At 42.7% G+C, this 25,371-nt stretch overlaps 1 protein-coding gene across 3 annotated transcripts in view; it reads right to left on the bottom strand.

The window, feature by feature from the left end:
• The window catches only part of ADGRG2 (adhesion G protein-coupled receptor G2), a 132,459-nt gene that overhangs the window by 60,577 nt on the left and 46,511 nt on the right, over positions 1–25,371 (bottom strand). For all 3 annotated transcript variants that reach the window (XM_073902021.1, XM_025857602.2, XM_025857603.2), the window contains exons 2-3: positions 24,602–24,649; positions 12,435–12,553 (exon numbers count right to left, since the gene is read on the bottom strand). In XM_073902021.1, coding sequence (XP_073758122.1) covers positions 12,435–12,552 — 118 coding nt within the window. In that variant the 5' untranslated portion in view covers position 12,553; positions 24,602–24,649. The remainder of the gene's footprint in view (positions 1–12,434; positions 12,554–24,601; positions 24,650–25,371) is intronic.

Below are 25,371 nucleotides of genomic sequence, written 5' to 3'. Positions count from 1 at the left end.
GAATCATGCTGAATTTTTTGAAAGTTTTAATTACTTAACAACATTTAGAAATCAAGTGATTTCAAATGAAATTCCAAATTTTCACCCTTTCAAAATTGGGAATTTTAGAAGATGACCTCCTTGGATCAGCGATCTGGCCCTCTAAAGCATGCTCTGGCTGCAGCAGTCAGTGGAGGTGGCTCTCTCCTCTTTTTATCTTAAGGTTTATTCCTTGACTACACCATTCATTTGCCATTTGTCGGACATACACTATTAGGCAGTGTTATTTAACTTTTCTACTGTATGTCTCATTTTCCCAACTAGATGTTAAGCTGCTTGATGCTTTATTATCCTCTAGGAATCCAGTCCAGTGCCCTGCATCTGGTAGATGTTCGAAAACATTTTGGGATTAGGGCGCCTGGGAGACTCAGTCGGTTAAGCATCTGCCGGAGTCCAGGACTGAGCCTCGTGTCAGGCTCTCTGCTCGGCGGGGAGTCTGCTTCTCCCTCGGATTCTCTCCCCTCTTATGCTCTCTCTCTCAAATAAATAAATAAAATCTTTTAAAAACATATTCTGGGATTGACTAATGACATCATTAAGGAGTCTCCATCAGCCAGGGATCAGTCTGGAACCCATGAGTGGTAGTTGAAGAGCAGGAACTTAACACAAATAGTGCAAGGAGTCAGGACCCTGGGATACAAAGCACAGCAGGGGAAAGATAAGAAATGGATCTGAGAACCATGAGGCAGAGTCTATGAAGGAAAGACTTGAGAGTATTTCTTGGACAGTTATTATTCGGAATCTCAAGTTTGGAATAGTAGTTGTAATTGCCAATCACAGCAGACAGATCGCTTAGCGGACCTTACAAATGTATGCTAAAATGACCACTAAGATACATATCACGACCAACATAAACAATTCAATGACCCTGAGCCTTCACTGCCTACAGCAGTGACCTCAGTAACATACACTTTATTGGCTTTTCCATTTTTCCTAATGCCTTCTTCCTGTTCCCTCACTCCTGATTCCTAAAATCACCTCCCCAACAAACTACCTGCATGCAAGTCAGGCGAGGTCACGGCTGACTGTCTCTGACGTTTTCATTTTTCTGCCCACTCTTTGATGCCGTGGGGGTTGTACGACTTGAAATGGGAGGGGGCCGGTCGTCTTAGACCTGTGACTGTGGGAACACGAATGAGGATTTCCTTCCAACCATGTGCCCCAAGTTAAATGAGAAAGATAAAGACAACTTTTGAAGAGTGGATCTAAAAGAGATACACGACTAGACCCCCCTTGCACGAATATTTTAGACCCAGCTGAAACTTATAATCTGGTGGCAGTCCACCTCTGAATTGAATTACTATTCCATAGAGAGATGATTCAAAACTAGGCGCCACACCTAGGCACTCCTATATGGGAACCCCCAACAAAACAATTATTGTTTTGTTATTATATTGGCTCTTCAGGGCTTGGAACAACAGATACTCTTCCAAGAACTGTATTTTCAGATTTTACTACATAACCAACAAAATGGATGAAAACAGTTCTCCTTTGGCACAGCCCAAAGTGTTTACTTGTGCTGTGACCATCTCACGTCACACTGCTCAATAAGTACTCTGACATAACACTTTTATTAAAGGATTAATAATAACATCATTAGAGAAAACTTCAGCTGCTAGCTGATGGAACTTCTCAAAGTGTGAACAATCAGCAATTCTCGGTGGGCCTTGGCCTTTATTGAACACTTTACTGAACACTGGCCTTTACTGAACACTTACTAGACTGACAATACACCTTGCTTCTTCATGGAGTCTCCCCACATTCCCATGGCACAGATGACCTTCTAGCCAGATCTCATCTCCTCCTATTCTCCCCTCACTCAGCCACACAGGCCTCCCTGCTATTCTGCCAACACACCGGCCATATTCACACTTCGCACTTGCTGTTCCCTCTGCCTGGAACACTTTTCCTCCCAAGAGCCCCTTGGTTTGTGCCCTGGCACCTCCTTGGCATTTTGCTCAAATGTCACCTTCGGCTGAGAAGCTGATCCAGACCACTCTATTTAAAATCCCTACATTTTCCCTCTTTGCCTGACCCTTCCCATCCCTTTATCTCCTTCCACCTAATGCGTACATACACATTTATGTATGTGTATGTTTTTGGATTTGTGCACACTCACATATGCAGCACTAAGAGTGGGCATCTCCTAATATTTTGTGCTCTAGACCCTTCACTTGCCTCATCTTAGTCCCAACCCTGTAATAATTGGTAAGACTTTTTCGCCTCCAAAAGCCAATGTTCACTCCCATGGGGGCGATACTGCCCCTGGAGAGAATGCATGCTCTACGCTTATCTCTACTTATTCCCAGGAGAGATGTGGCTTAAGGAGAGCATTTGCTTGGCTGCCCTTCTTCTCCCTGATTCCCACTCCTGTCTAGGGTAATTCTACTGTGAGTTAGTTGACATATTCTTTCATGCCAAAGCACCTATAATTTATGGGTTAGCGAGAGTTTCTTGTGGTAGTTTTAAGTGCAGAAGCACCTGGAAATGTAGGGTGGGGGCACTAGTGGCTAGGGTACAGAGAGTTTTCTAGTCTCTTTTATTTTTTTTAAGATTTTATTTATTTATTTGAGATAGAGACTGAGAGAGCACAAGCAGGGGGAGCAGCAGAGGGAGAGGGAGAAGCAGACTCCCTGCCGAGCAGGGAGCCTGCTGCAGGGCTCCATCCCAGGACCCTGGGATCACGACCCAAGCCAAAGGCAGATGCTTAACCGACTGGGCCACTCAGGCGCCCCTAGTCTCTTTTAGGTCACACCACTCTTTGCCAGCTCACAATCAAGCAGCGACCTCCTTGGCGTCTTAGTTTAGGTTCTCTGGGGGTGCAGAGCCCAAAATAAGGACTTGGGGGCAAAATGGCCTCCCCCCTCTCCCCAGCCCCTAGCACAGAACAATACGTATTGTTTTATATAGCTCTGAAATACACGAGGCGGCCAGAGAGGAGGGTGCTGCGGTAGACTGGCCAAGACGTGATGAGGACCTGAACCTGTGCTTGGGAAGCTGGCATGAAGAGGTTCAACAGACACCCTAAGGTAAGATGAGAGGATGGGGGGGTCCCCTGGGATGTCGGGGTATGCAGAAAACAGGAGTCAGCCGCAACAGTCCATGTGAGATTGCCCTGAATCTCTCAAGTGTGTTAAGTAGGTCACGAACCTAGACTATGAAGCCCAGACAGTGTAGGTCCAAGTCTGCCACTTGTTAATTCCACACAACTTCTGTAATCCACCACTAGGTAACTTTGGACAACTTCCTTACTGCATGCACCCCCACCCCCACCCCGGCCCTGCACTTCAGTTTCCCATCTGGAAAACAGGGATGAAGATAATCACAATAGGACATACTTCATCGGCATATATGAGGAGAACGCACAGGAAACCGTGCTCATGTCCATAATTAATACGATCATACTCTCTGTTCCTCGTTTACCTAGTGACCTTTCTAAAAACGGTTTCTCCCCTCTACGGAGCAAGACCTCCATTTCACTTTCTTTCCATTTTATACTCTTTGCTTCTGATTTTCAAATAGCCTTGGGATCGCTTTGGAAACGTAAGAAAAGAAGCAGAAGTCAAAGGGTTTCAGGAGATCAGGTGACTGTAACTTCTGTTTCTTAAATTTTTGCACAAAGTCAAGACCCGGTTAAAGTTTCAGGGCAAAAGTGAAAGGTGCATCTAATCGTGATGTTATTAGGGTGCCCTATAGTGGGATGCACGGTCTCCCCAGGGGTCACTGGCTGGCTTCTAAAAATTAACATTAGTTTCTTTTCTAATTATAACAATAATTATGTGGGTTTATGTGGAGAAAATTCTAACCACAGAAAAGTGGAAAGAAAAACTTCTAAAAAAAATTCATATGAATCATGGAACACTACATCAAAAATTAATGATGTAATGTATGGTGATTAACATAACATTACATTTAAAAAATATATTCATACTCTTTCTACTGAAAGATAATGTTGGCTGGCTGTAAGGCTCTTTGGAATATCTTCGGGCCAGCTGCAGAACAGAAACAATTCAGTAGAGCCTTGGGAGATGTTAGCATCAGGTTTTACTTAGAACTATTAGCAGATACAAAATTGAGCTCATTAGCGTTCCAGTATGTGTGGTGTCTTGGTAACGGAGCATCATGGTGGGCCTAAGCTGCATTTCCCAGAATTCCCTTTTCTGTACATTTCTGGAGAGCTTCCTGTGGGACATGCGGACAGAAAAGGCACAGCAGCCACCTCTCCTCATTCACGTGAGGGCGCAGCCAGCCTGCAACAGCTCCAATGCCACCCGGGTCTGCTTCAGCTTCTCCAACTCCTGCGCCAGGTGGGTACTGAGTTTTGTGCTAAGGACCCAGCTTCTGCGGGACGACCATACCACCAAGGTCACAGGTAACAAGAATGGACGTAGGTTTCAGTCATGCCTGTGGGTTCCAACTTGTTCCCAGTGCCACCCTTCTTCCTGCCTCCCTCCTGCCCACCCATCGTACATGGCAAGTTCTGGCATCAGATGCGAAGGCAACAGCTTTACGGAGCCTGCTTAGCCAGCTCCCGCAGTTGTATAAGGTCACATCCTTGTGACAAATTCCTTAGTGTGTGTGTGTGTGTGTGTGTGTCCCTAGTGACTCTCCTTCTGTGACTGAACCCTGACTTACACGGTATGAAGGAGAAAAAAATTCTGAAGCAATTCGAATGAATGGTCTAAGCTGCACTGTTCTCTCTACCGTAGCCCCTGGCCACGCGTGGCTACTTAAGTTTAAGTTAATTCAAGTTAAACAAAATTATAATCCAGTTCCTCAGTCACGTTTCAAGGGCTCAACAGCCACACGTCATTGGCGGCTACTGTATAGGGCAGCACAGAGACAGAGCATTGCCATTATCGAAAAAAATCTCCATTACTGTGCTGGTCTCTAGGGATGACGGCCAGTATTTAGGGATTCTGCCAGTGTGTCAGACACATCACAGGCGTCTCTTCACGCATTCATTCATTTAATCTGTGAGTAATTCTGAGAGATACTGCTACTTTACAGATAAGGAGATTGAACTGCAGTGATTAAATACCTTGTTATAGTCAGAGTTAATAAATGGAAGAGGTAAGATTTGACCCCAGAAAGTCCAGAGCCTGGAGTCTTTTACCGTATGCCAAACTGTGAAAGTCCCAGTGGCCCGGGTTGGCACAAAGGGAGTGGATGGCTCTGGTGGGCCTCCTGCACTCAAAGGACTCTCTCGTAATTGGGTGAGGAGCATCTCAGTAGTGACATCATTGACTCCCCCAGCTTGGACTTGATCTCAAGAAAGAAGAGATGCCTTACCCCACCCCACCCCACCTTCCAATGGCAGAACGAGATGTACAAACAACCCTGGTGAGAAGGGTCATAGATGTATTAGTTAAGGTAAGGCAAATTGCTGCAATAACTAAATCCTATAATCTCAGGGACTCAAAAAAATAGAAGTTTCTTTTCCATGTGTAAAGTCCAATCAGCAGCCTAGAATGGAGAGTAGGGTAGGGCAGAGAGAGGGACATCTGCTCCGTGTAGTCATTGAGGGGCCCAGGAGGACAGAGGCACTGCCATGTTCAACATGAAAATTCCAAATTTGCTCTGGAGAACAATATCCAGCAGGCCAACAGGAAAAGAGACAGTGAGGGGAATCAGGTGGGAGATTTTTAGTGGCTAAGCCTGGAAGTGGCAACATTGTTTCTGCCCACATCCATTAACCAGAACTCAGTCACATAGCCACTTCTAATGGCAAGGGAGGCTGGGTAACAGAGTTCTAGCTGTGTGGTGAGAAAGAAAAAAATAAAGTTTGGTGAGCTGCCAACCAGTCTCTGCCACATCCATTTAATTTGAGTGCTGTGGAGTAATTAATATCCATTAAACTAATGATGGGACAAAATCAATGCTAAAATTACTCTCCCAACTACCATTTTCTTTTTCTTTGCCATGATATCGACAAGGTCAAAAGTCAAGGAATCAATAGGAATTGGAGGAGGAGGAGTCCCTGCCACTCTGAAGCTAAATCTATGAATTCCCCTTCTTTGTGACTCACCTCCCTAGTTCTGCTCCCAACAAACATCCATATTATGATTTTTTTCATGATCCTCAAGAGTAGGACTCCCATATGACAAACTATTTCTGTAAACAGCTGCATACTAGTAAAAGCCACTAACAAAGCCTGGAAGTACGGATATTCCTGTTGTAGCCTACTTAGTTGGAAAAGTTGTATTTTGGGGGCGCCTGGGTGGCTTAGTTGGTTAACCGTCCAACGATTTCCGCACAGGTCAGGATCTCAGGGTCCTGGGATCAAGCCCCACATTGGGCTCTGTGCTCAGCGGGGAGTCTGCTTGAGGATCTCTCTCCTTCACTCGCCCTCTCTCTCCCTCCCCCCTCTAAAATAAAGAAATCTTTTTAAAAAAGAATTTTGAATAGGAGAGCAGCCTTAAAATGAGATGGCAGAGATGAGTGGTTCTCAGTTCGAAGCAGACCCCAAGGATCTCTGGTAACCCAGGACAATGAATTAGGAAGCTGAAGACCCTCCCTACTGGGTAATTGAACTCACAGAATGTGAGAGTGTGACGGAATCCTAACATGCAATCAGCTGAGCCCCTTCATCATACGGAGGAGAGGAAACCATTCTTTAAGGGTTTCTAGCCAATGGACAGCCACTTTATTGAGGTCTATGCAAAACATTAGAGGAGTAACATATGTTGTATAAGAACTCACTGGGTTCAGATGAGGGTAATGCTGGTGATGTAAGCTGAAGGGAGAGGCCCGCGTTTTAGAGTATCTCTAGGCTTTACACTAGAGTCACAAATCAAAACCAAACAACCAGAGTTTATTGAGCATTTACTATGTGCTAGACTATGGAGGATACAGAGAGGAAAAAGTTGTCACCCTTACCCTGAAGGACCTGACTAGATATTTCTTCATACCTGAAAAGGTAATCCAGAATATGATGATCACCTTCAACAATCCCTAGCAGAGTGTCCTAACACATCTTAATATGTGTTCATTTTAGAGTTAGTTTAAAATGTATAAATAGAATTTGGATGTACCAATAATAGCAACAATAAAGAAACACATAAAAAAAAAAATACCCGAGCTTCCATCTTATTTTGGAGCCTCCATTCCAGAGGTACAGGAAAGGGATCCTTACACCTGATAATTTAAGGTGGCTCGCTCTTTTGCTCTGAAATGATCTCCAGTTCAATCAATGTCTTTTGGAAAGATGCACAATCTTTGTTTTGCCTCCTCTTCCATCTCGTGGCCAAGATGGCTTCCAGGTTGGGAATGGGGTGCCAGTGTTCTTCTGGCAGCAGGGAGAAGGGGCCCGGATCTCTGAGCCCACTTCGTGTTGAGCAATGGGTTCTCAATGGCCTCTCCAGAGGTCTCCCTCACCCTGTGGGGTTCCTGAGTATCCAGTTGGCATCCACTGCTGAAGACTGTTGTCCACTGGCCCCCATGGTCTATTCTCTCAGTAGCCCACCCTGGCCTGGGGGTCCCTCTCTTGATAATCCAGGTCCCCTCAAGTCTCACCTCTGAGTGTCTGTCACATCCTTCATCTGGCCCCTGGTCTAAATTGTCCACACCACCGCTTTTGCGCCCTGTCCCTGCTCCTGGCTCACAACACAGCTACCCACAAGGAACATGAAGGCCATTTAGAATCTCTACCCTGCCCACAAGAGACAAGAAAGACTTGAAAAAGACACCATCTCCAGCCTTCTCTCTGCCTAAACACTCTATGTCATCATCTTTCATCTCTACTATGGCTTCCATGTTGATGTACAGGCTGCTATGAGTTCTGACCAGGAGTTCTAAGTGGAAAGTGGGACACAATGTCTTCCGCTTTCAGTTTCTGCTTCAACTCTCTAGAGCCTCTACCATTCCTTGTTACCACTTCTATCTGCCAGGGAAAGAGGCAGGGTCTACCAGAAGTGACCTCATGCCCATATGGGGGTAGTGCAAATTTGGGAGGCTGTAAGATTGGCTGAGCATCAGATCAATGCCATGGTATTTATAATCTCATTTGCACAGACAGAGAATTGAGAGAGAAGGAGTACAGTACCCGGTTTGGTACTGGAAGACAAAGTCAAACAAGACAGATTCCCCGCCTTTCAGGAGCATTACAGTCTACCCTCCTACAGCTTTACCATGCACTGCACAAGGAAGAACAAAGATTTGGATGGACAAAGCATGAGAGGATAAGAGGAAACAAGAGAGTGAGGCCTTGGGAGAGAAGAATTATAGAAGAATCTATCTCTGGAAATGCCTGCAGCACAGAAAGATCTAGGCCCAGACCAGAGAGAGAAAGTTGGGGATTATAGCTCATGAGCTCACCAAACTGGCTCAAATGTGTAATTGTTTCCAAATGGGGAAGACAACTCTACAAGGATGAAATTATAACCATCTTCCACTATTACGTCATCTCACCCTCTGGAAAATAGTTGTACCTAAAAGAAGACCTCCTTCAAAGACAAAAAAAGGAATAAGAATAAAAGGCTATTGGCACAGCCCAGGAGAGCTAGAGGCTAGAGACAAGTATAGTTACCTACTGAAGCTAGCTCATGTGGGCTTCTGGTAGACCAAGAATGATTCCCTCACACATTACCAAATTACACAAGTGAAAGCGTTAGGGTCTAAGGATTCTCTCTGTTGGCCAGTGGCCTAACAAGAGAGTGTCAGACCTACCTCTCCTTGTTGTCAAGAGCTAATGAGTCATCTCTCAGGCTTCCAGGATGAAGCTACTGTGTTTGCAGTCCAAATCCCCCAAAACCAGGGGGAACGGCTGCTAACCAGCGGCACACCCCGGCTCCCTCCCTGTCTTCTCCGCACACCTCAGTGACACGTTCCTTCAGTCTTCAGACACCTACGAGGCAACCCGGTAGAGTATGAACAGCACAAGCTACAGATCCCAACGGGGAATCCTCTGAGCTATGAGACTCTGCACAAATGACTTAATCTCTTTGACCCGGACACTCAGTTTCTTCACCTGTAAACTGAGACTGAAAGTATCTATCATGAGGCGTTTTTGTGAGGAGTAAATGAGATGATATAGATAAAGCACCTAGCAGGGCGTGGCCCAGAGCAAGTCCCCAGCCTGCCCATTAGTTTCCCATCCGCTCCTGGAAACCCTCCTTCTCCCTTCTCACCTGGTGCTGACAGTGTGCTAAAAGGACCCGTGATACAAAGGAAGTACCTAATGCTGTCATAGAAGGGGACAAGTATAAAAAGATATGGATAAAGAGAAAAGCACTGTGGAAAGAGGTTTAATTCTTCTGAAGAGATGAGGGCAGGTTTTATAGAGGTAGCAATATTTGGCTGGACCTTGGACGATTCATTCAGTTCCAAGCGGGGAGACCCCAGAAAGCAGAGGGAGGGAGTAAGGAAGTAAGATAGGGAAGGGAGTAAAGACAATAATGGGTACATTAATGAGTGGATTACTACTGGGGGCAACTGGGGCACAGCCCAACAATCTACTAGGTGTATAGAACACAGCTCAGCACCATCTCACCAAGGGACGAGGAAGCTGGCATAGGTAAACGCTGACTCTCATCCCTCACTATTTTGGAGTGTTAATTCCCTCGCACTTGTGGCTTGTTCCAAGCACAGGCCATGCATGGTCCTATAGGCACAGATTATTCGCAGTTAGAGAGACATGGGAGCCATCAGCACGCATGCACATTTCTGTTTACCTGCCCCATTTTAATCAATTTTAAAGATACTTCTTCAAAAAGACTTATTTCTACCAAGCCGCTTTCATTTTGATGACTTTTTTCCCCTTATGTTTCACTTTCCTTCCTCATCTATCCCTGTGGTGGAAAAAGCACCGAAACATGAGACTGAAGATCTAGTATCTAGTCTGGCTCTGCCATTTTCCAACCAATCAAGTCCCTGGGGACATTTACTCATTAGTAGAGTGGGGACATTTGATTTCTGCTCTGCCAATCCCACAGTGATGTTTTAACGCCCCAAGAAGATGACGCGTGAGCATAGTTTAGAGGAACATCACAGTACCACAGCAGAATGTGTAGCCCGTGATATTTAGCTGGAGGAGTTTTCTCTACCTACTTCTGTCTTCTGCCAGTTGTGCAGGCAGTGGTCCTCAAAGTGTAGTCTGAACCAATGGCATCAACATCACCTGGGAGCTTGTTAGCAATGTCCATTCTCAGGTCCGGCCCTATACCCACTGAATCAAAAACTCTGGGGGAGAGACCCAAGTCCTACAGGGGATTCTGATATTTTGAGAACTGATGTTTTCAGAGTTTGAGAACTCTGGGTTTCTGGTTATGACCACAAAATTCAGAGCTGGCTACAAATTCCAGTCAGCCACTTCCTTGAGCAACTTACTTATCTGAGACTCAGTTTCCTGATCTGGGAAATGGGGCTAACACTAGGACCTCTCCTTCACAGATGTGGTTGAGAAGCTTAAGAGAGTGCGTATGTGTAAAGCACGGAGGGACCTGGCCCATCGTAAGCAGTCAGTACATGTTTAGCTCTTACCATTTCTTTTTCTAAAGTATTGTGGCTTCTTGACATGCCCCAGTGCCGGCTTTTTGAAGGATTGTCAATTATTGTGTTTTATCCTGTTGGGAAGTTTTCCATTTAGTTCGCATGTGTGTGTTGTACATCTATTTTGTTTACATGTCTTTGTTTGCTGCTAGTAGATATGTGCTTTATCCAATGAAGATTCCTTGATGCTGCCACTCTCCTCTGAGTAAGAAAGGTATTTCTCTCTGTGTCCTTAATAATTCTTCTTAAATAACATTCCTGGTGAGGATTCTTTCCATTTGCATAGCAGCATTGTATTTTTTTGGAAGTTTTGCCTACAGATGTTGCAGCCAAGATTTCTGGCCTTTTTGCTGCCTTCCTTAGGTACATTTTCTCCATGTTTCATTCTAAAGATCCTCTCTTCTGAAAACCATGCTGCTTCATTTGGCTGATTGTCTACCTCCCTTAACATTTCCATGCAGAAGTGCCTTTAAGTGGATACTTTTAAAAACAAATAAACACCAGAAATAGACCCTCACATATGTGGTCAATTGATTTCTGACAAAGGTGCCAAGACCATTCAATGGGGAAAGGACAGTCTTTTCAACAAAAGCTCTGTGAAAAGTGGATGTCCACATGCAAAAGAATGATGCTGGGCCCTTACCTCACACCATATACAAAAAATGAATTCAAAATGCATCAAAGCACCTGACCATAAGAGCTAAAACTCTAAAACTCTTCGAAGAAAATGTAGGAGAAATCTTCATGACATCAGATTTGGCAGTGGTTTCTTGGATAAGACAGCAAAAGCACAGGCATAAAAGTAAAAACAGATAAATTGGACTTCATCAAAAATAAAAACTTTGGTGCGTCAAAGCACACTATTAAGAGAGTGAAAAGGCAACACAGAATTGGAGAAAATATTTGCAAATCGTATTATCTGGTAAAGGATTTAATACTCGGAACATATAAAGAACTCTTAAACTCAACAGCAAAAACACCCAAACAACCCAATTCAAAAATGGGCCAAAGGTTTAAGTAGACGTTTCTCTAAAAAAAGAACGTTATGTCCAATAAACCCATGAAAGATGCTCCCCATCACCAATCATTAAAGAAATGCAAATCAAAACCACAATGAGGTATCATTTCACACCCATTATCAAAACAAGAGAAAATAAGAAGTGTTGGTGAGGACAGAGAGAAACTGGAATCCTTGTGCCCTGTTGGTAGGACGAAAAATGGTGTCGCCACTGGAGGAAACAGTGTGGCAGATCCTCAAGAAGAATCACCATAGAATTACCATATGATCTAGTAATTCCACTCCCAGGTATACGTACCCAAAAGAACTGAAAGCATGGACTCGAAATTGTACTTGTACACCAATATCCAGAGCAGCATTATTTACAACAGTCAAAAGGTAGAAATACCTCAAATGTCTATCAACACTGAATGGATAAACTAAATGTGGTCTATACACACAATGGCGTATTATTCAATCTTAAAAAGGAATGAAATGCTGATACATACTATAACATGGAGGAACTTTGAAAACATGCTAAGTAAAAGAATCTAGAAACAAAAGGACAAATATTGAATGATTCCACTTATATGAGGTACCTGGAATGGCAAATTCATAGAGACAGAAAGCAGAGAGAGTACCAGGGACTGGGGTGAAAGGGAATGGGGAGCTACTGTTTAACATGGACAGAGTTTCTATTTGAGACGATGAAAATATCCTAAAAATGGATAGTGGTGATGGTTACACAAAATTGGGAATATATTTAATGCCAGTGGTTCAATGGTTAAAATAGTAAGCTTTATGTTATGTTTATTTTACAGTAAAAAAAAACCTAAATAAACACATAAAGACAGAGATAACATGGGAAAAAATGAAACAAAACAAAACAAAAAACAGCCAGGCACATTACCTTCCAAGGATGTAACCAGAACAACATGAAGACAAATGATGATAAGAAATATCTTGAACATCAGTAAAAGTTCTTCAGGTCTGCCAACATGGCCACACTGCCTGCCAGAGAAAAACATCCTGGAATAAAATAAGGGGAAAACATATCATCATAGCATGCCATAATCACAACACAGCAATACCCAAGAGGCAGTTACTTAACCAAGGCAACCTGCAATCCTGCATCCTTTAAATTACTCTGGTTCCAGAGAACTGGCAATGCCAGATGGGGCACTGGCTACAAAAAAGCAAAACCTCTGTTTATTATGGGAGGACCACCCAGTAGGGTATCATATTACATTAAAAATTATTTAAAAAAAAAAACCCACAGAAACAGACTCACAAATACAGAGAACAAACTAGTGGTTGCGGGAGGAAACAGGCAAAATAGGTGAAGGGGATTAAGAGGGACAAAATTCCAGTTATAAAATAAATAAGTCACAGGGATGAAAAGTACAGCATAAAAAATATAGTCAGTAATATTGTAATAAATTTGTATGATGTCCAATGGTAACTACGCTTATCCTGGTGAGCATTTCATAATGTGCAGATTTGTCGAATTTCTTTGTTGTACACCTGAAACTAATGTAATATTGTATGTCAACTATACTTCACTCAAAATTAAATTTTTAAAAAAATTTTTAAAAACATGGTCCCTGTGAATTTATGGAAAACATCAATGCATGCAAAATATCAAGAGGAGAAGTTAAAAACACAAAGCGCTGCATATATAATTATTACTACGATATAAATGCTGGTTAAAAACTATGCTAAGAATCAGAAGGGGTTGGAGAATCCTACAAATAATTCTACTCTTGTTTATGTCTTATACTGTAAAAGGATTTCCTCTTTATTACATACAAGTCCATTATCACTGCTTGCATCTTTAGTGGTCAGGAGGACAGAGTCAACATTTGTTAAAAGCACAGTTGGTATCAAAACTGAATTTAAAAGCCTCATTTACCATTCATGCATTCATTCATTCAACAAATATTTATTGAGGGGCAATAAAAAAATGTATTGAGGGGGGAGCCTGGCACACAGAGAGAATGGCAAATCCTGAGACTGTGTCAGTTCCTCTAACGGTGGAGGAGTTGGCCAACAGAACCCCATGCCAGGCAGTCAGCACCAGCAGCGGAGGCTGGCATGGGATGCCGAGGGAGGAAGAAGCCAGCCAGGAAGTCACAATCTGCCCACGGGCTCAGGCACAAGCATGGGGAAGTGAGAGCCCACTGAGCAGGCTCCCCATACACAGCCCCAGGGCGAGTGGCCAGGGCAGACCAGGCTGTATGCTCTCAGCTGCCAGAAGTCCTGACCACGGAGCACCCACGACCCCAGCCACCACCGCAGCTTCTGCCAGCCTCAGAACGACAGAGTGCGCATGCGCGGTGGCGAAGACTAAAGAGCAGGAGTTGCAAGGTTCTGGCTCTGCCCTGCAGTGTCTGAATGACTTTGGACAAGCTCTTTCCAATGGCGAGGATTCCAACCCGACAGCGTTGCTGTGGTGAGTAAGCCCTGTGAAGCCACTATAAACGCTAGCTCTACTCTTCACGCGTTCGGTCGACAGATACCTATTCTGCACCCGGCATGTGCAGGGTAAAACAGTGCAGGGATTACGGGCACGAGGGCACGTAAAGATGGGGATAAAACACAATTTCTCAGCCCCAAGGAAAAGCTGGCAATCTTTAAGGATCCTGTAACTTAAAAGCCATCACCAGTAACAGGGAGGGAATTCTTTCCTTGGACGTGGCATGATAATGTCTTAGACAGGAGGTGAGTCCTTCTCCTCCCAAAGAGGGCTTACGTTTTTTAAATCAATAAGCTGTATCATATATTAATACACTATGTTGGGGCACCTGGGTGGCTCAGTCGTTAGGCGTCTGCCTTCAGCTCGGGTCATGATCCCGGGGTCCTGGGATCGAGCCCTGCATCGGGCTCCCTGCTCAGCGGGAAGCCTGCTTCTCCCTCTCCCACTCCTCCTGCTTGTGTTCCCTCTCTCGCTGTCTCTCCCTGTATGTCAAATAAATAAAATCTTCAAAAAAATTTACTCTTTAAAAAAATAATAATAATACACTATGTTAACAAGTTGTCAAATGCCTCTGGTTTGGCTCTCCTCTTCAGCACTTTTATCCTCTCTCTGTTCATAATGGCATGTTATTGACCCTCCCAAATGAGTCCCTCGAACCAGAATGCAAAGATGTAGCAATGTCTCTCTGGAGGAAAATGTAAGCGTCTGCTACAGCTACACACAACAATATTGATGAATCTCAGAGACATAAAGTGAGATAAAGGAGCCAGATGTGAAAGAATGCATATTGTACAGAATTCCATTCATGGGAGGTACAAAAGCAGGCAAAACCAATTGATGGAGCAAGGAGTAGGGAGAGTGGTTCTCCTTGGATAGGGGGTGCGGGTATAATAATTAGACGTGAGCACAAAGGGGTTTCTGAGGTACAGGTAACATTCTGCGTGCTGGTTACATGGGTGTGTTCAGTTCCTGAAACTCACCGAATTGTACACTTAGGCATATGTCACAAAAAGTTTCATTTAAAAGTTTAAAAACCAATCTATTTTTTATTTCTGAACTCAGTTCCCCCTCCAAAAGCACTGTTATTTTTTTTTTAAATCTATATTTAGTGAAACAAACCTCTACCAAAACAAACAAACAAAAAAAAACCCCAAAAACTCTCCTATACAAATGCCTTGACTCAACTCTACCTGGAATTTGTAGAACTGACTTAGAAGACTGACTGTGCAAGTACCTAATTTTAGTTCTGGAAAGAGTATCAGAGCAGTTTATTTTTGGAAAGGAACTCGGAATTCACCTAGCCTCAAACCCCCATTCTACACATGAAGGAAGGGGTCCAACATGTTCTAGGAGATGAGTCAAGGTCATTTGGCTGTTTGGTGGGACTCCTACTCTTTCTACCAGGCCACAGTGCTGGCCTCCTGAGAATGTGCCTCCTTGGAAGTAAACGTCTGAGTCCATCAGGTGAAATGAATCAAGAAATGCAAAATGCTATTATATAATTTCAAAATTTCTGCAAGCTCATTCTTGAGCTTTGCCAAATCCTAGGGCAGGACCTCCTGAGTGGTATAAGATACGGTCAAAGTTAAATTAGGCACAGTACACAGTGACTGGTTATTATGTGCCATAATGTGGGCCTCTGATCAAAATAAACCACACCTTTTCACTGAAGAGAGCTTGTACTCAACTCCCAAATGAGAGCAGGAAAGGTCAGAATGAAGGGTGACGCCAGCAATCATCTTGGAAAGAGAGTGTGGATCAAGAAGGACTTACTACAGACCAGCTACCACTGAAAAGACTGCTTTCGGTTATCAAGCCTGAAATATCTTTCCTCAAGACTGAATATACAGGGCGCCTGGGTGGCTCAGTCGTTAAGCGTCTGCCTTTGGCTCAGGTCCTGATCCCAGGGTCCTGGGATCAAGTCCCACATCGGGCTCCCTGCTCGGCAGGAAGCCTGCTTCTCCCTCTCCCACTCCCCCTGCTTGTGTTCCCTCTCTCGCTGTCTCTCTCTGTCAAATAAATAAATAAAATCTTAAAAAAAAAAGACTGAATATACATTTCCTAATAGGAGAAATTTTATGGTATTTAAAATAATGCAGCTCTCAGTGCCTTCTGTATAAGCTGGAGGACATCCTGCTAAGCCATAAAGTCCTAGGATCACTGATCAAAGAGGGAAATCTGTGGATTTTGTTGAAAGCCTTATTCATTATACATGAAAGTCATTTCTTTTTTGAGCTGGAACTTTTCTTCACCTTCCAGGGTAACGGGTTAGCTCAATGCTCTCCAGGTCATCAAGAAAGAAGATTTAAACAGCCACTGATTCTTAGCAAATTTTCAAGGTGCTGCGGATGGCTGGTAAGATCACATCAATTACAAAGAAAACTATCTGCTAGCATTTAAACAGTTAAAACCTAGACCTTGACGCTACACAATCACTCATAGAGGATTTTCCAAGCTTCATCATGGTCCTGGGCCTCCTTTTATGGTTGTGGACTCTGATGTAAATGGCAACCCCTGAGGTTGTACGGTACACAAGCGACATGACTGTAGGCCATGGCCCTGTCTGTAACCCTCCAAGGAATTGTTCTAGATCTCTTCCATTTCTTTAAATATACTATCACTTATCATATTTTTAAAGACACATTTGTCATCAGTGCAACCTTGAATAGCAATAAATGATAAATTTATCTTTATCTAAATATAGAATAAAGAATAAGACTTAAAAGTGGGGGGGCAATAGCTTGATACCACTTCAGGGCAGGTCTGGGTAAGGGTTATTCTCTATTACCTCTGATTAACTGGCATATTTCGATTATACCGTGGTGGCTGTGATATATGCAATGATCAATATTTTTGACTGAAGTAACAAGAGGTGTGGTAATTGTTCCCTAAGTCTCCTAGAAAATTTTATGCCTTTGAGATATTTACATTGAGTCATAAGTGTTGGTTAACCAGACTTGCACAAAGGGAAATTTAAAAGGGAGGCACTGAAGAGGTTCTCAGTGCAAATAAAGCACTTGACTTGGATCATTCAACTGTCAAAGAAGTCAGAGAATCTCAGGGTTGCTTTTTTTTTTTCCCCCTAGAGTCTCTGGTCATGTGTTTACTCTAAAAAAGGAATCCAGAAACTGTTAGTAAAAGCATAGTTAAATTTTATTTGAACTCTACTAAAAGACCCTGATATAGCAAATACCTCAGGAAAAAAAATTTCTTCAGTGTTCCAAGAATATGTTGGGTTCAGTTATAATTAGACCAAACCTTCTGCTGAAGACAATCAAAAATTACAAAGGACATATTAAGAGCATTTTCTTAAATATATCAAAAAGCTGACAAGATAGAAAAGAATCACCATGCCAAAGGTGAAGTGAAAGCAGGAACTCAGGGAGGAAATATAAACCAAGGAACCACTTATGCCTGAGGTTATGGGCCTAATGAAGTAAACCTGAGCTCCAGATATGAAATACAAAAGAAAAGTTCAGAGACATGGAGAAAAAAAAATACAAGGTCTAACATATATTTCAAATTCAAAAAGGAGGGGCACCTGGGTGGCTCAGTCGGTTAAGCATCTGCCTTTGGCTCAGGTCATGATCCCAGGGTCCTGGGATCGAGCCCCGCATTGGGCTCCCTGCTCGGCAGGAAGCCTGCTTCTCCCTCTCCCTCTGCCTGCCTCTCTGCCTACTTGTGCTCTCTATCTCTCTGTCAAATAAATAAAATCTTAGAAAAAAAAAAATCTGGCCTGTACTCTTTAAAAATGTCAGAGGGTCCTGGGATTGAGTCCTGCATCGGGCTCCCTGCTCAGTGAGGAGCCTGCTTCTTCCTCTGCCTGCCGCTCCCCCTGCTTGCTCTCTCGCTGACAAATAAATAAATAAAATCTTTAAAAATTTTTTCAAAAAGGAAAAAAGAGTCAAGGTTTGAAATTATAATGACTGAATGACCCCAAATTGGTGAAAACCATCTATCCACAGATTCAAGAAACCTAAAGAATCTGTACAATAAATAAAAGGAAATCTATACTTAGACACAAAATAGTGAAATTGAAGAACACCAAAGATAAAGAGAAAAACTTCCAAGTAGCCAGAGAAAACCAGACGGTTTACCTTCAAAGGAGCATATGATAGACTGACAGCTATCTTCTCAGAAGCAACAGTGGAAGCCAGAAGACAGACAAAAAAACTGATATTGTTCACTACCTGCAAATCCTCCCTGAAGCAAATCCTGAAAGATGTACTCAGGCAAAAGATGTAAGATCTGAGATGCAACAAGGAATGAAGAACAAAGAAAGTGGTTACGTGTGACCAAGCCCATTCCTAACATTTGTGATACACAGGTTAAGAGTTTAAAAGGAGGTCCAGGGGTGCCTGGCTGGCTCAGTATGTAGGGCGTGTGACTCTTGATCTTGAGGTTGTAAGTTCAAGCCCCATTTTGGGCATAGAGCTTACTTAAAAAAATGTTTTTAAATAAAAAAAATAAATTAAAGGAGGTACAATTTGCCCTTATTCTTCCACTGAGGCTCCATCTCAAAATACAAGAGGTGTTGTGCACATGTATGTGGACAGCCCAGCCTGTACATCTAAACCGCCCTCGCTCCCTGCAAGCAGCTACCCCTTCCTTGGTCATCCCTTAGGTCTAAAGGTAAGGACACCTGCAGCATGACTTGCCTGGGGGGAGAGGCCTGCTCAGGTCCTGGAAATAGGCACACAATGACTGGACAGGGAATTCCAGGGTCCCAGGGTCCCATAGCAAGATTTAGGAGCAAGGGTTGGGGGGCAGAGTGAAGCAGGTTCCAGGTGGGTATCATTTCTTTGTGTCACAAACTTCTCACCCTTAGAGAGGGGTATGACTAGGGAAGGGTCAGGGAGGGGACCTCTAAAGCATGAGACACAGGCCAGAGGCCCCAACTGCCTAGAGCTAAGGGTGGTACTATATACTGGTAAATCCAAATGAATTTTTTTTTAGTTATCTCATTTTATTTAAATGCAATTAATTAACATATAGTATATCATTAGTTTCAGATGTAGAGTTCAGTTATTCATCAGTTGCATATATAACACCCAGTGCCTTCCTTAATGCCCATCACCCAGTGACCCCATCCCCCCACCCACCTCCCCTCCAGCAACCCTCAGTTTGTTTCCTATGATTAAGAGTCTCTCATGGTGTGTCTCCCTCTCTGATTTCATCTTGTTTTATTTTTTCCTCTCTTCCCTTATGATCCTCTGTTTTGTTTCTTAAATTCCACGTGAGTGAGATAATATAATTATCTTTCCCTGACTGACTTAATTCACTTAGCGTAACAAATGAATGTTGACTATATAAAACATTAACAATAATATCTTGCAGGGATAAGTCAAACATGATAGCATAAAAATGACAACTATATTATTTACATATACATTATATAATATAGACTATATATATATATATATATCTCAATTAGGAGATGAAAAAATGAAATTAAGAAATTAAAGTCTTCCAAGGTCCTTATATTAAACGAGGCTAAAGGTATGGATTATTTTTAGACATTGAAAAGTTGGGTAGACATTGTGATTTTTATAGTAGCTATTAAAAAATAGAAGTGCGGTATATAATTTCCTAACAAGTGGATGGGGGGATGTTTAGAATATTCAGATAATTTGAAAGAAGCCTCCAAAAGGGAGCAAAAGAAACAAAAAATGATTAGGAAAAATAGAATATGGTAAATGTAAACACGCACATGAATCAATGATTCATTAAATATAAATGGACTAAATGATTCAATGAAAAAGCAATGATCATCACACTGAAAAAAAAACACCAAAATTCAAACATGGTATTTATAAGGACACAACTAGAACATAATGATACAACAAGTTTGAAAATAAAAGGATGGGAAGATATGTAATGCCAATACTAATCAAAAGAAAATATGTTTATACTAATATCAGACAAATTATACTGTAAAGCAAAAAGCATTACCTATAAATAAAATGGTTCATTCATAAAAGGTTAGATTCAATAAGAAGATGACAAATTAACGTCTCTATCATCAACTGGTAAAATTCAAATAAGGAAGTCACTAAGAGGGCGCCTGGGTGGCTCAGTTGGTTAAGCGACTGCCTTCGGCTCAGGTCATGATCCCGGAGTCCTGGGATCGAGCCCCGCATCGGGCTCCCGGCTCAGTGGGGAGCCTGCTTCTCCCTCTGACCCTCTCCCCTCTCATGCTGTTTCTCTCTCTCTCTCTCTCGCTCTCTCTCACTCTCTAATAAATAAATAAATAAAATCTTTAAAAAAAAAAAAGAAAGTCACTAAGAATATAGAATATTTGAATGACACATTTAACCAACCTGACTTAAAGACCATCTATAAACCCTCCACACCACTTGGGAGTAGTTACGAAAACCGAGCCATACAAGAAGTCTCAAAAATGTTTTACAGAACTGGAGAAGGAAAAAGTAGCATCTTCTCTGACCGCAAGAAAATTAAACCATAATACAAAGGTAAATTGTTATTTAACAAACTTACAGGTCAAAGAAGAAGTCATTTACATATATTAGAAAGTGTTTGGATCAATAATAAAAAAGACTGTATTTCAAAGCATGTAGGCTAGAACTAAAGATCTTTAGAGTGAAATTTACTTTTTTTTTTTTTTTAAGGTTTTACTTATTTGACAGAGAGAGACACAGCAAGAGAGGAAACACAAGCAGGGGGAGTGGGAGAGGGAGAAGCAGGCTTCCCGCGGAGCAGGGAGCCCAATGCGGGGCTCGATCCCAGGACCCTGGGATCATGACCTGAGCTGAAGGCAGACGCTTAAGGACTGAGCCACCCAGGCGCCCCTGAAATTTACATTTTAAATGTACGTATTAGAGGGGCGCCTGCTGGTTCAGCCAGTAGAGCATGCAACTCTTGATCTTGGAGTTGTAGTTTCCAGCCCCACATTGCATGTAGAGGTTAAAAAGAAAATCTTTTAGGAGTGCCTGGGTGGCTCCGTCGGTTAAGCATCAGACCCTTGATTTCAGTTCTGGTCATGATCTCAGGGTCATACAATGGCGCCCCACATCGGGCTCCACGCTTAGCAGGGAGTGTGCTTGAGATTCTCTCCCTCTGTCTCTGCTCCTACCTACCCCACCCCACTCCCATTCACTCTCTCTCTCTCTCTCTCTCAAGATAAATAAAATCTTTAAAAAAATAAAAAGGAAATAATAAAAAGCATAAAATAATGATATATAAAAAAGACATAAAATAAAAGGTATTAACACAGCCAAGGTTGTTCTTTGGAGAGACAATTCTGGCAAAATTAAGAGGAGGGGAGAAAGGAGAGGAAAAGAGAGCGAGCACCAGCAAATAATCAGTGGAAAGAATTTAAAAAGCAACATAATTGAAAATGCTATAAACATACAAGATAAAAGGATCTTAGGGATAACGTTATTCAATAATTTTGAAAATCTAGACAGAAATGGGCAAATCGCTATGCAAAACATAAAACAACCAAAAAGGAATCAAGAAGAAATCGTAAACATGAATAGATATCTAATCATTAGAAGTCTCAAAAATTTTCCGAAGACAAAAAGTCCAGATATTTTCACTGGTGATTCTATCAAATATTTAAAAAAACAAGAATTCCGGGCGCCTGGGTGGCTCAGTTGGTTAAGCGACTGCCTTCGGCTCAGGTCATGATCCTGGAGTCCTGGGATCGAGTCCCACATCGGGCTCCCTGCTCAGCAGGGAGTCTGCTTCTCCCTCTGACCCTCTTCCCTCTCATGCTATCTCTCGTTCTCTCTCAAATAAATAAATAAAATCTTAAAAAAAAAAACATTTAAAAAAAAATAAAAATAAAAAAACAAGAATTCCGATCTCACAAAAACTCCAAGAACAGAGAAAGAGAGCACAGCCTAACTCATTTTTACCAGGCTAGGATAACCGTGGTGCCAAAACCTGACAAGGAAAGTCCTCACATTTTTACCCATTTTATAAATCAAATGAGACTATTTACAGAAGTCTCTGGAATGCTCACAGAAATGTCTAACAGCAATTTCAAATCTTGTAAACTAGGGTAATCTGAATAAATATAGGACAAAAGGAGCCATTCTGAACTTCAGCAACAAAATTTTTTGAAGATGAAGTCACCAAGAACTAAAGCCAGCAACGCTGTAGTAAGAGAAATGACATCTCATATGCCCAAAAAAGCCCATGTCCTAAGGACAACAAAAACTGGGTTAAGTGTACGTGCTGCATATGAACTCCAGAATGGCAGCTTTGTGTATCATTTGTCATAGCACAAAGGTCAATGGGGAACCATCCAGCATGATGGTAATATGAAGCTTTCATGTCTCTAGAAGCAAATGGAAGGACATGATTTGTTTGGTCTTTGCAGTGCAAAATGATTTCCTTAATAAGCATTAAGTGCTTTCTAATGCGGCGGGGGGATGGGGGGTGGAGGGAAGCTTTATTCAATAAAACAAGTGAATCATTATCAGATGTGCAAGATTAGAAATAAATTGTGCACTTAAAGTAAACAAATACAAAACTCTGTGAAAGGTCTGATATTTTCCAACTCCCTCACTCATGTCCAAACTCCTCCACTGTCCTACCTGCAATCGCCCAGCCTCTTTCAGCCTCTTCATTACCCGATGTGTGAATACCCAAGGCAAAGCAAAAGCCCGCTTCGTCTCTCCCCTCATTCTTCAGGCTCCTTTCCCAATGCATGGTTAAGTATGTTGAACAAGCGCATGCCTGGTAGAGCCAACTGCCTGCCTTCGAACCCAGGGTTCCACCACTTACAGGGTAACCTTCACCTGTTCCTTAAGCTCTCTGGACCTCAATTCTTCATCTAAAAATTGGAGGTCATAATAAAATCTACCTCATAGGATTCTGTAGAAATGAAATCAAGTACTATAATGAAGACTTAGTGTAGTCAAAAAGTGTTAGCTATTATTACAAGCAGAATTATAAGACAAGTTTACAGTATACTCTGGTGCTAAATGTAAATAGATCTGGGAATTATTTCCCACATTCATTCATCTGGTTTATAAAACTGTTGAGGTTCTATTACATGCAAGGTACTGTGCTTGGGCCTTATGATACTACAATAAACAAGACAGATATTCTTTCTTGCCCTCGAGAACTTACACCTACTATGTACTTAGATTCGTTGGTCATTGGTGTAACCAAAGAAATAGTGACTTTTTTTTTTTTTTAACTTTCTCTTCATGGTCCATGAGACTCAACTTAGCCGAAAAAGAAAACCAAGGCACCGGAACACAATATCCTCGCCTATACAGCCTCCGTCTCCACCTCACCCCAAGCCCAGCAGCATGCAACTCCACCCACAGCAGGCACTCGAAAAAGATTTTTTTAATTGATTTGGTCTGGACTCTGTTGCTGCAGCGTAATTCCATCAATATGTAGAGGAGAAAAATAGGAGACTCTCCTTAAAAGTATCTTCAAGATGGTGATCTACGCTGGGGGATGAGCACAGGGATGGGGCAGAAGTACATGGTTTGTACCATCAGAAGATCATATTTGATTAGCAGTGAGGTACTAAGAAAAGCAAACCACCCACCAATATTCTGTGCCCTTCCTTGCCTTTGTCATCACACCATGCCAACTCCTGCTTCAAGTCCCAGTTTGGCCATTTACTAGCTGGGTGACCCTGCTCAGATACTTTAACCTTATCTATAATAATAACGTATAAGCATTTAACATAATAACTATGTTGTTATTTATCACTTCAATTATAACAGGATCATTATAATTTGTATTAATTGCAATTAATACTTACATTGGTTATAAGATTTCTATTGTTTATACCAGTGAAGTCCCAGAAATAACCAATATTTAGGAGTCTCAAAGGAAACAGGAGGTGTAAGTCAGTAGTGGTTTAAAAATTTCTGTGTAGAGGAGAGCTGGGAGCTGAAATATGGTTGGGAGGAGCCTTTGGAAGCTGCATGGGCACAGCACTTTAAGTAAAAAAGAGAACGTTCAAGGACACCTGGGTGGCTCAGTCGGTTAGGTGACTGCCTTTAGCTCAGGTCATGATCTCAGGGTCCTGGGGTCGAGCCCCGCATCGGGCTCCTTGCTCAGTGGGGAGCCTGCTCCTTCCTCTTCCTCTGCCTGCTGCTCTCCCTGCTTGTGCTCTCTCTCTCAAATGAATAAATAAAATCTTAAAAAAAAAATGTATTTTAAAGAAGAGAGAGAGAACGTTCAATAGTCCATTTCAAAGCATGAGAAGAACTGTTAGAGACAGGGAGGCCAGTCCAGGGAGAAAGAAGGAAAGAGGAAGAGTGAAACCAAATCCCAAAGAGTTCTCTGGAAACAGTCGTTTTCCTTCCCCAGATTTCACTGCACCAAGTGACTTCAAAATCTGTACCCACTTCTGAAAGTTCTTAAAAAACAATTGGATTAGCAAGAAGAAATGCGTCCACAATAGAATACCCAAGGATAAGAAAATGTCTGAAGAAGAAGGCTCCGAGTAGGAGTGAGGAGTTAAAGACAAAACAAAACAAAAAAAAGAATACAGTGGTTAAGGGATAGGGATGTGAAATGAAGGGAGGCCGTTTGAGAGAAAAAACCAACCAACCAAACGTGTTATTGCTACAACATTATCACGTAAAAAAAGCCTCACTCACCTGGCAGCAGGAAATTCAAAAGAAAAGATGGAGACACTCTGCACAAATCTGAAAATGAGAAAAAGAAAATTAGATCAATGTAAAGCGGGCCCTCTTGGCACCATAAGGCTTCAAGCTGTCAGCCCCTTGGCTGTGGCCCGCAGACCCCCTGCTGTATACAAGGGCTTGAACTTGGAAGCAGAGATAACAAAAGAAATGGAGGAAGCAAACCCTGCTCCTAAAGAACTCATTTTTTTTTTAAAGATTTTATTTATTTATTCATGAGAGAGAGAGAGAGAGGCAGAGGGAGAAGCAGGCTTCCCGCCGAGCAGGGAGCCTGATGTGGGGCTCGATCCCAGGACCCTGGGACCATGACCCGAGCCGAAGGCAGACGCCCAATCATCTGAGCCACCCAGGTGCCCCTAAAGAACTCATTTTAAACTGCAAGACCAGGGGGGCTGGGTGGCTCAGTCATTAAGCGATTGCCTTCGGCTCGGGTCATGATCCCAGGGTCCTGGGATCGAGTCCCACATCGGGCTCCTTGCTCCGCGGGAAGCCTGCTTCTCCCTCTCCCACTCCCCCTGCTTGTGTTCCCTCTCTCGCTGTGTCTCTCTCTGTCAAATAAATAAATAAGGGCGCCTGGGTGGCTCAGATGGTTAAGCGTCTGCCTTCAGCTCAGGTCATGATCCCAGGCTCCTGGGATCGAGTCCCGCATCGGGCTCCCTGCTCCTTGGGAGCCTGCTTCTCCCTCTGCCTCTCTCTCTCTCTCTCTCTCTCTCTCTCTCTCTCTC

Source organism: Callorhinus ursinus, unplaced genomic scaffold, assembly GCF_003265705.2.
Source record: "Callorhinus ursinus isolate GAN/ISIS: 27379988/994484 unplaced genomic scaffold, GSC_fseal_2.0 scaffold16, whole genome shotgun sequence".
NCBI lineage: Eukaryota > Metazoa > Chordata > Mammalia > Carnivora > Otariidae > Callorhinus > Callorhinus ursinus.
This window is presented reverse-complemented; position numbering and strand designations above follow the sequence as displayed.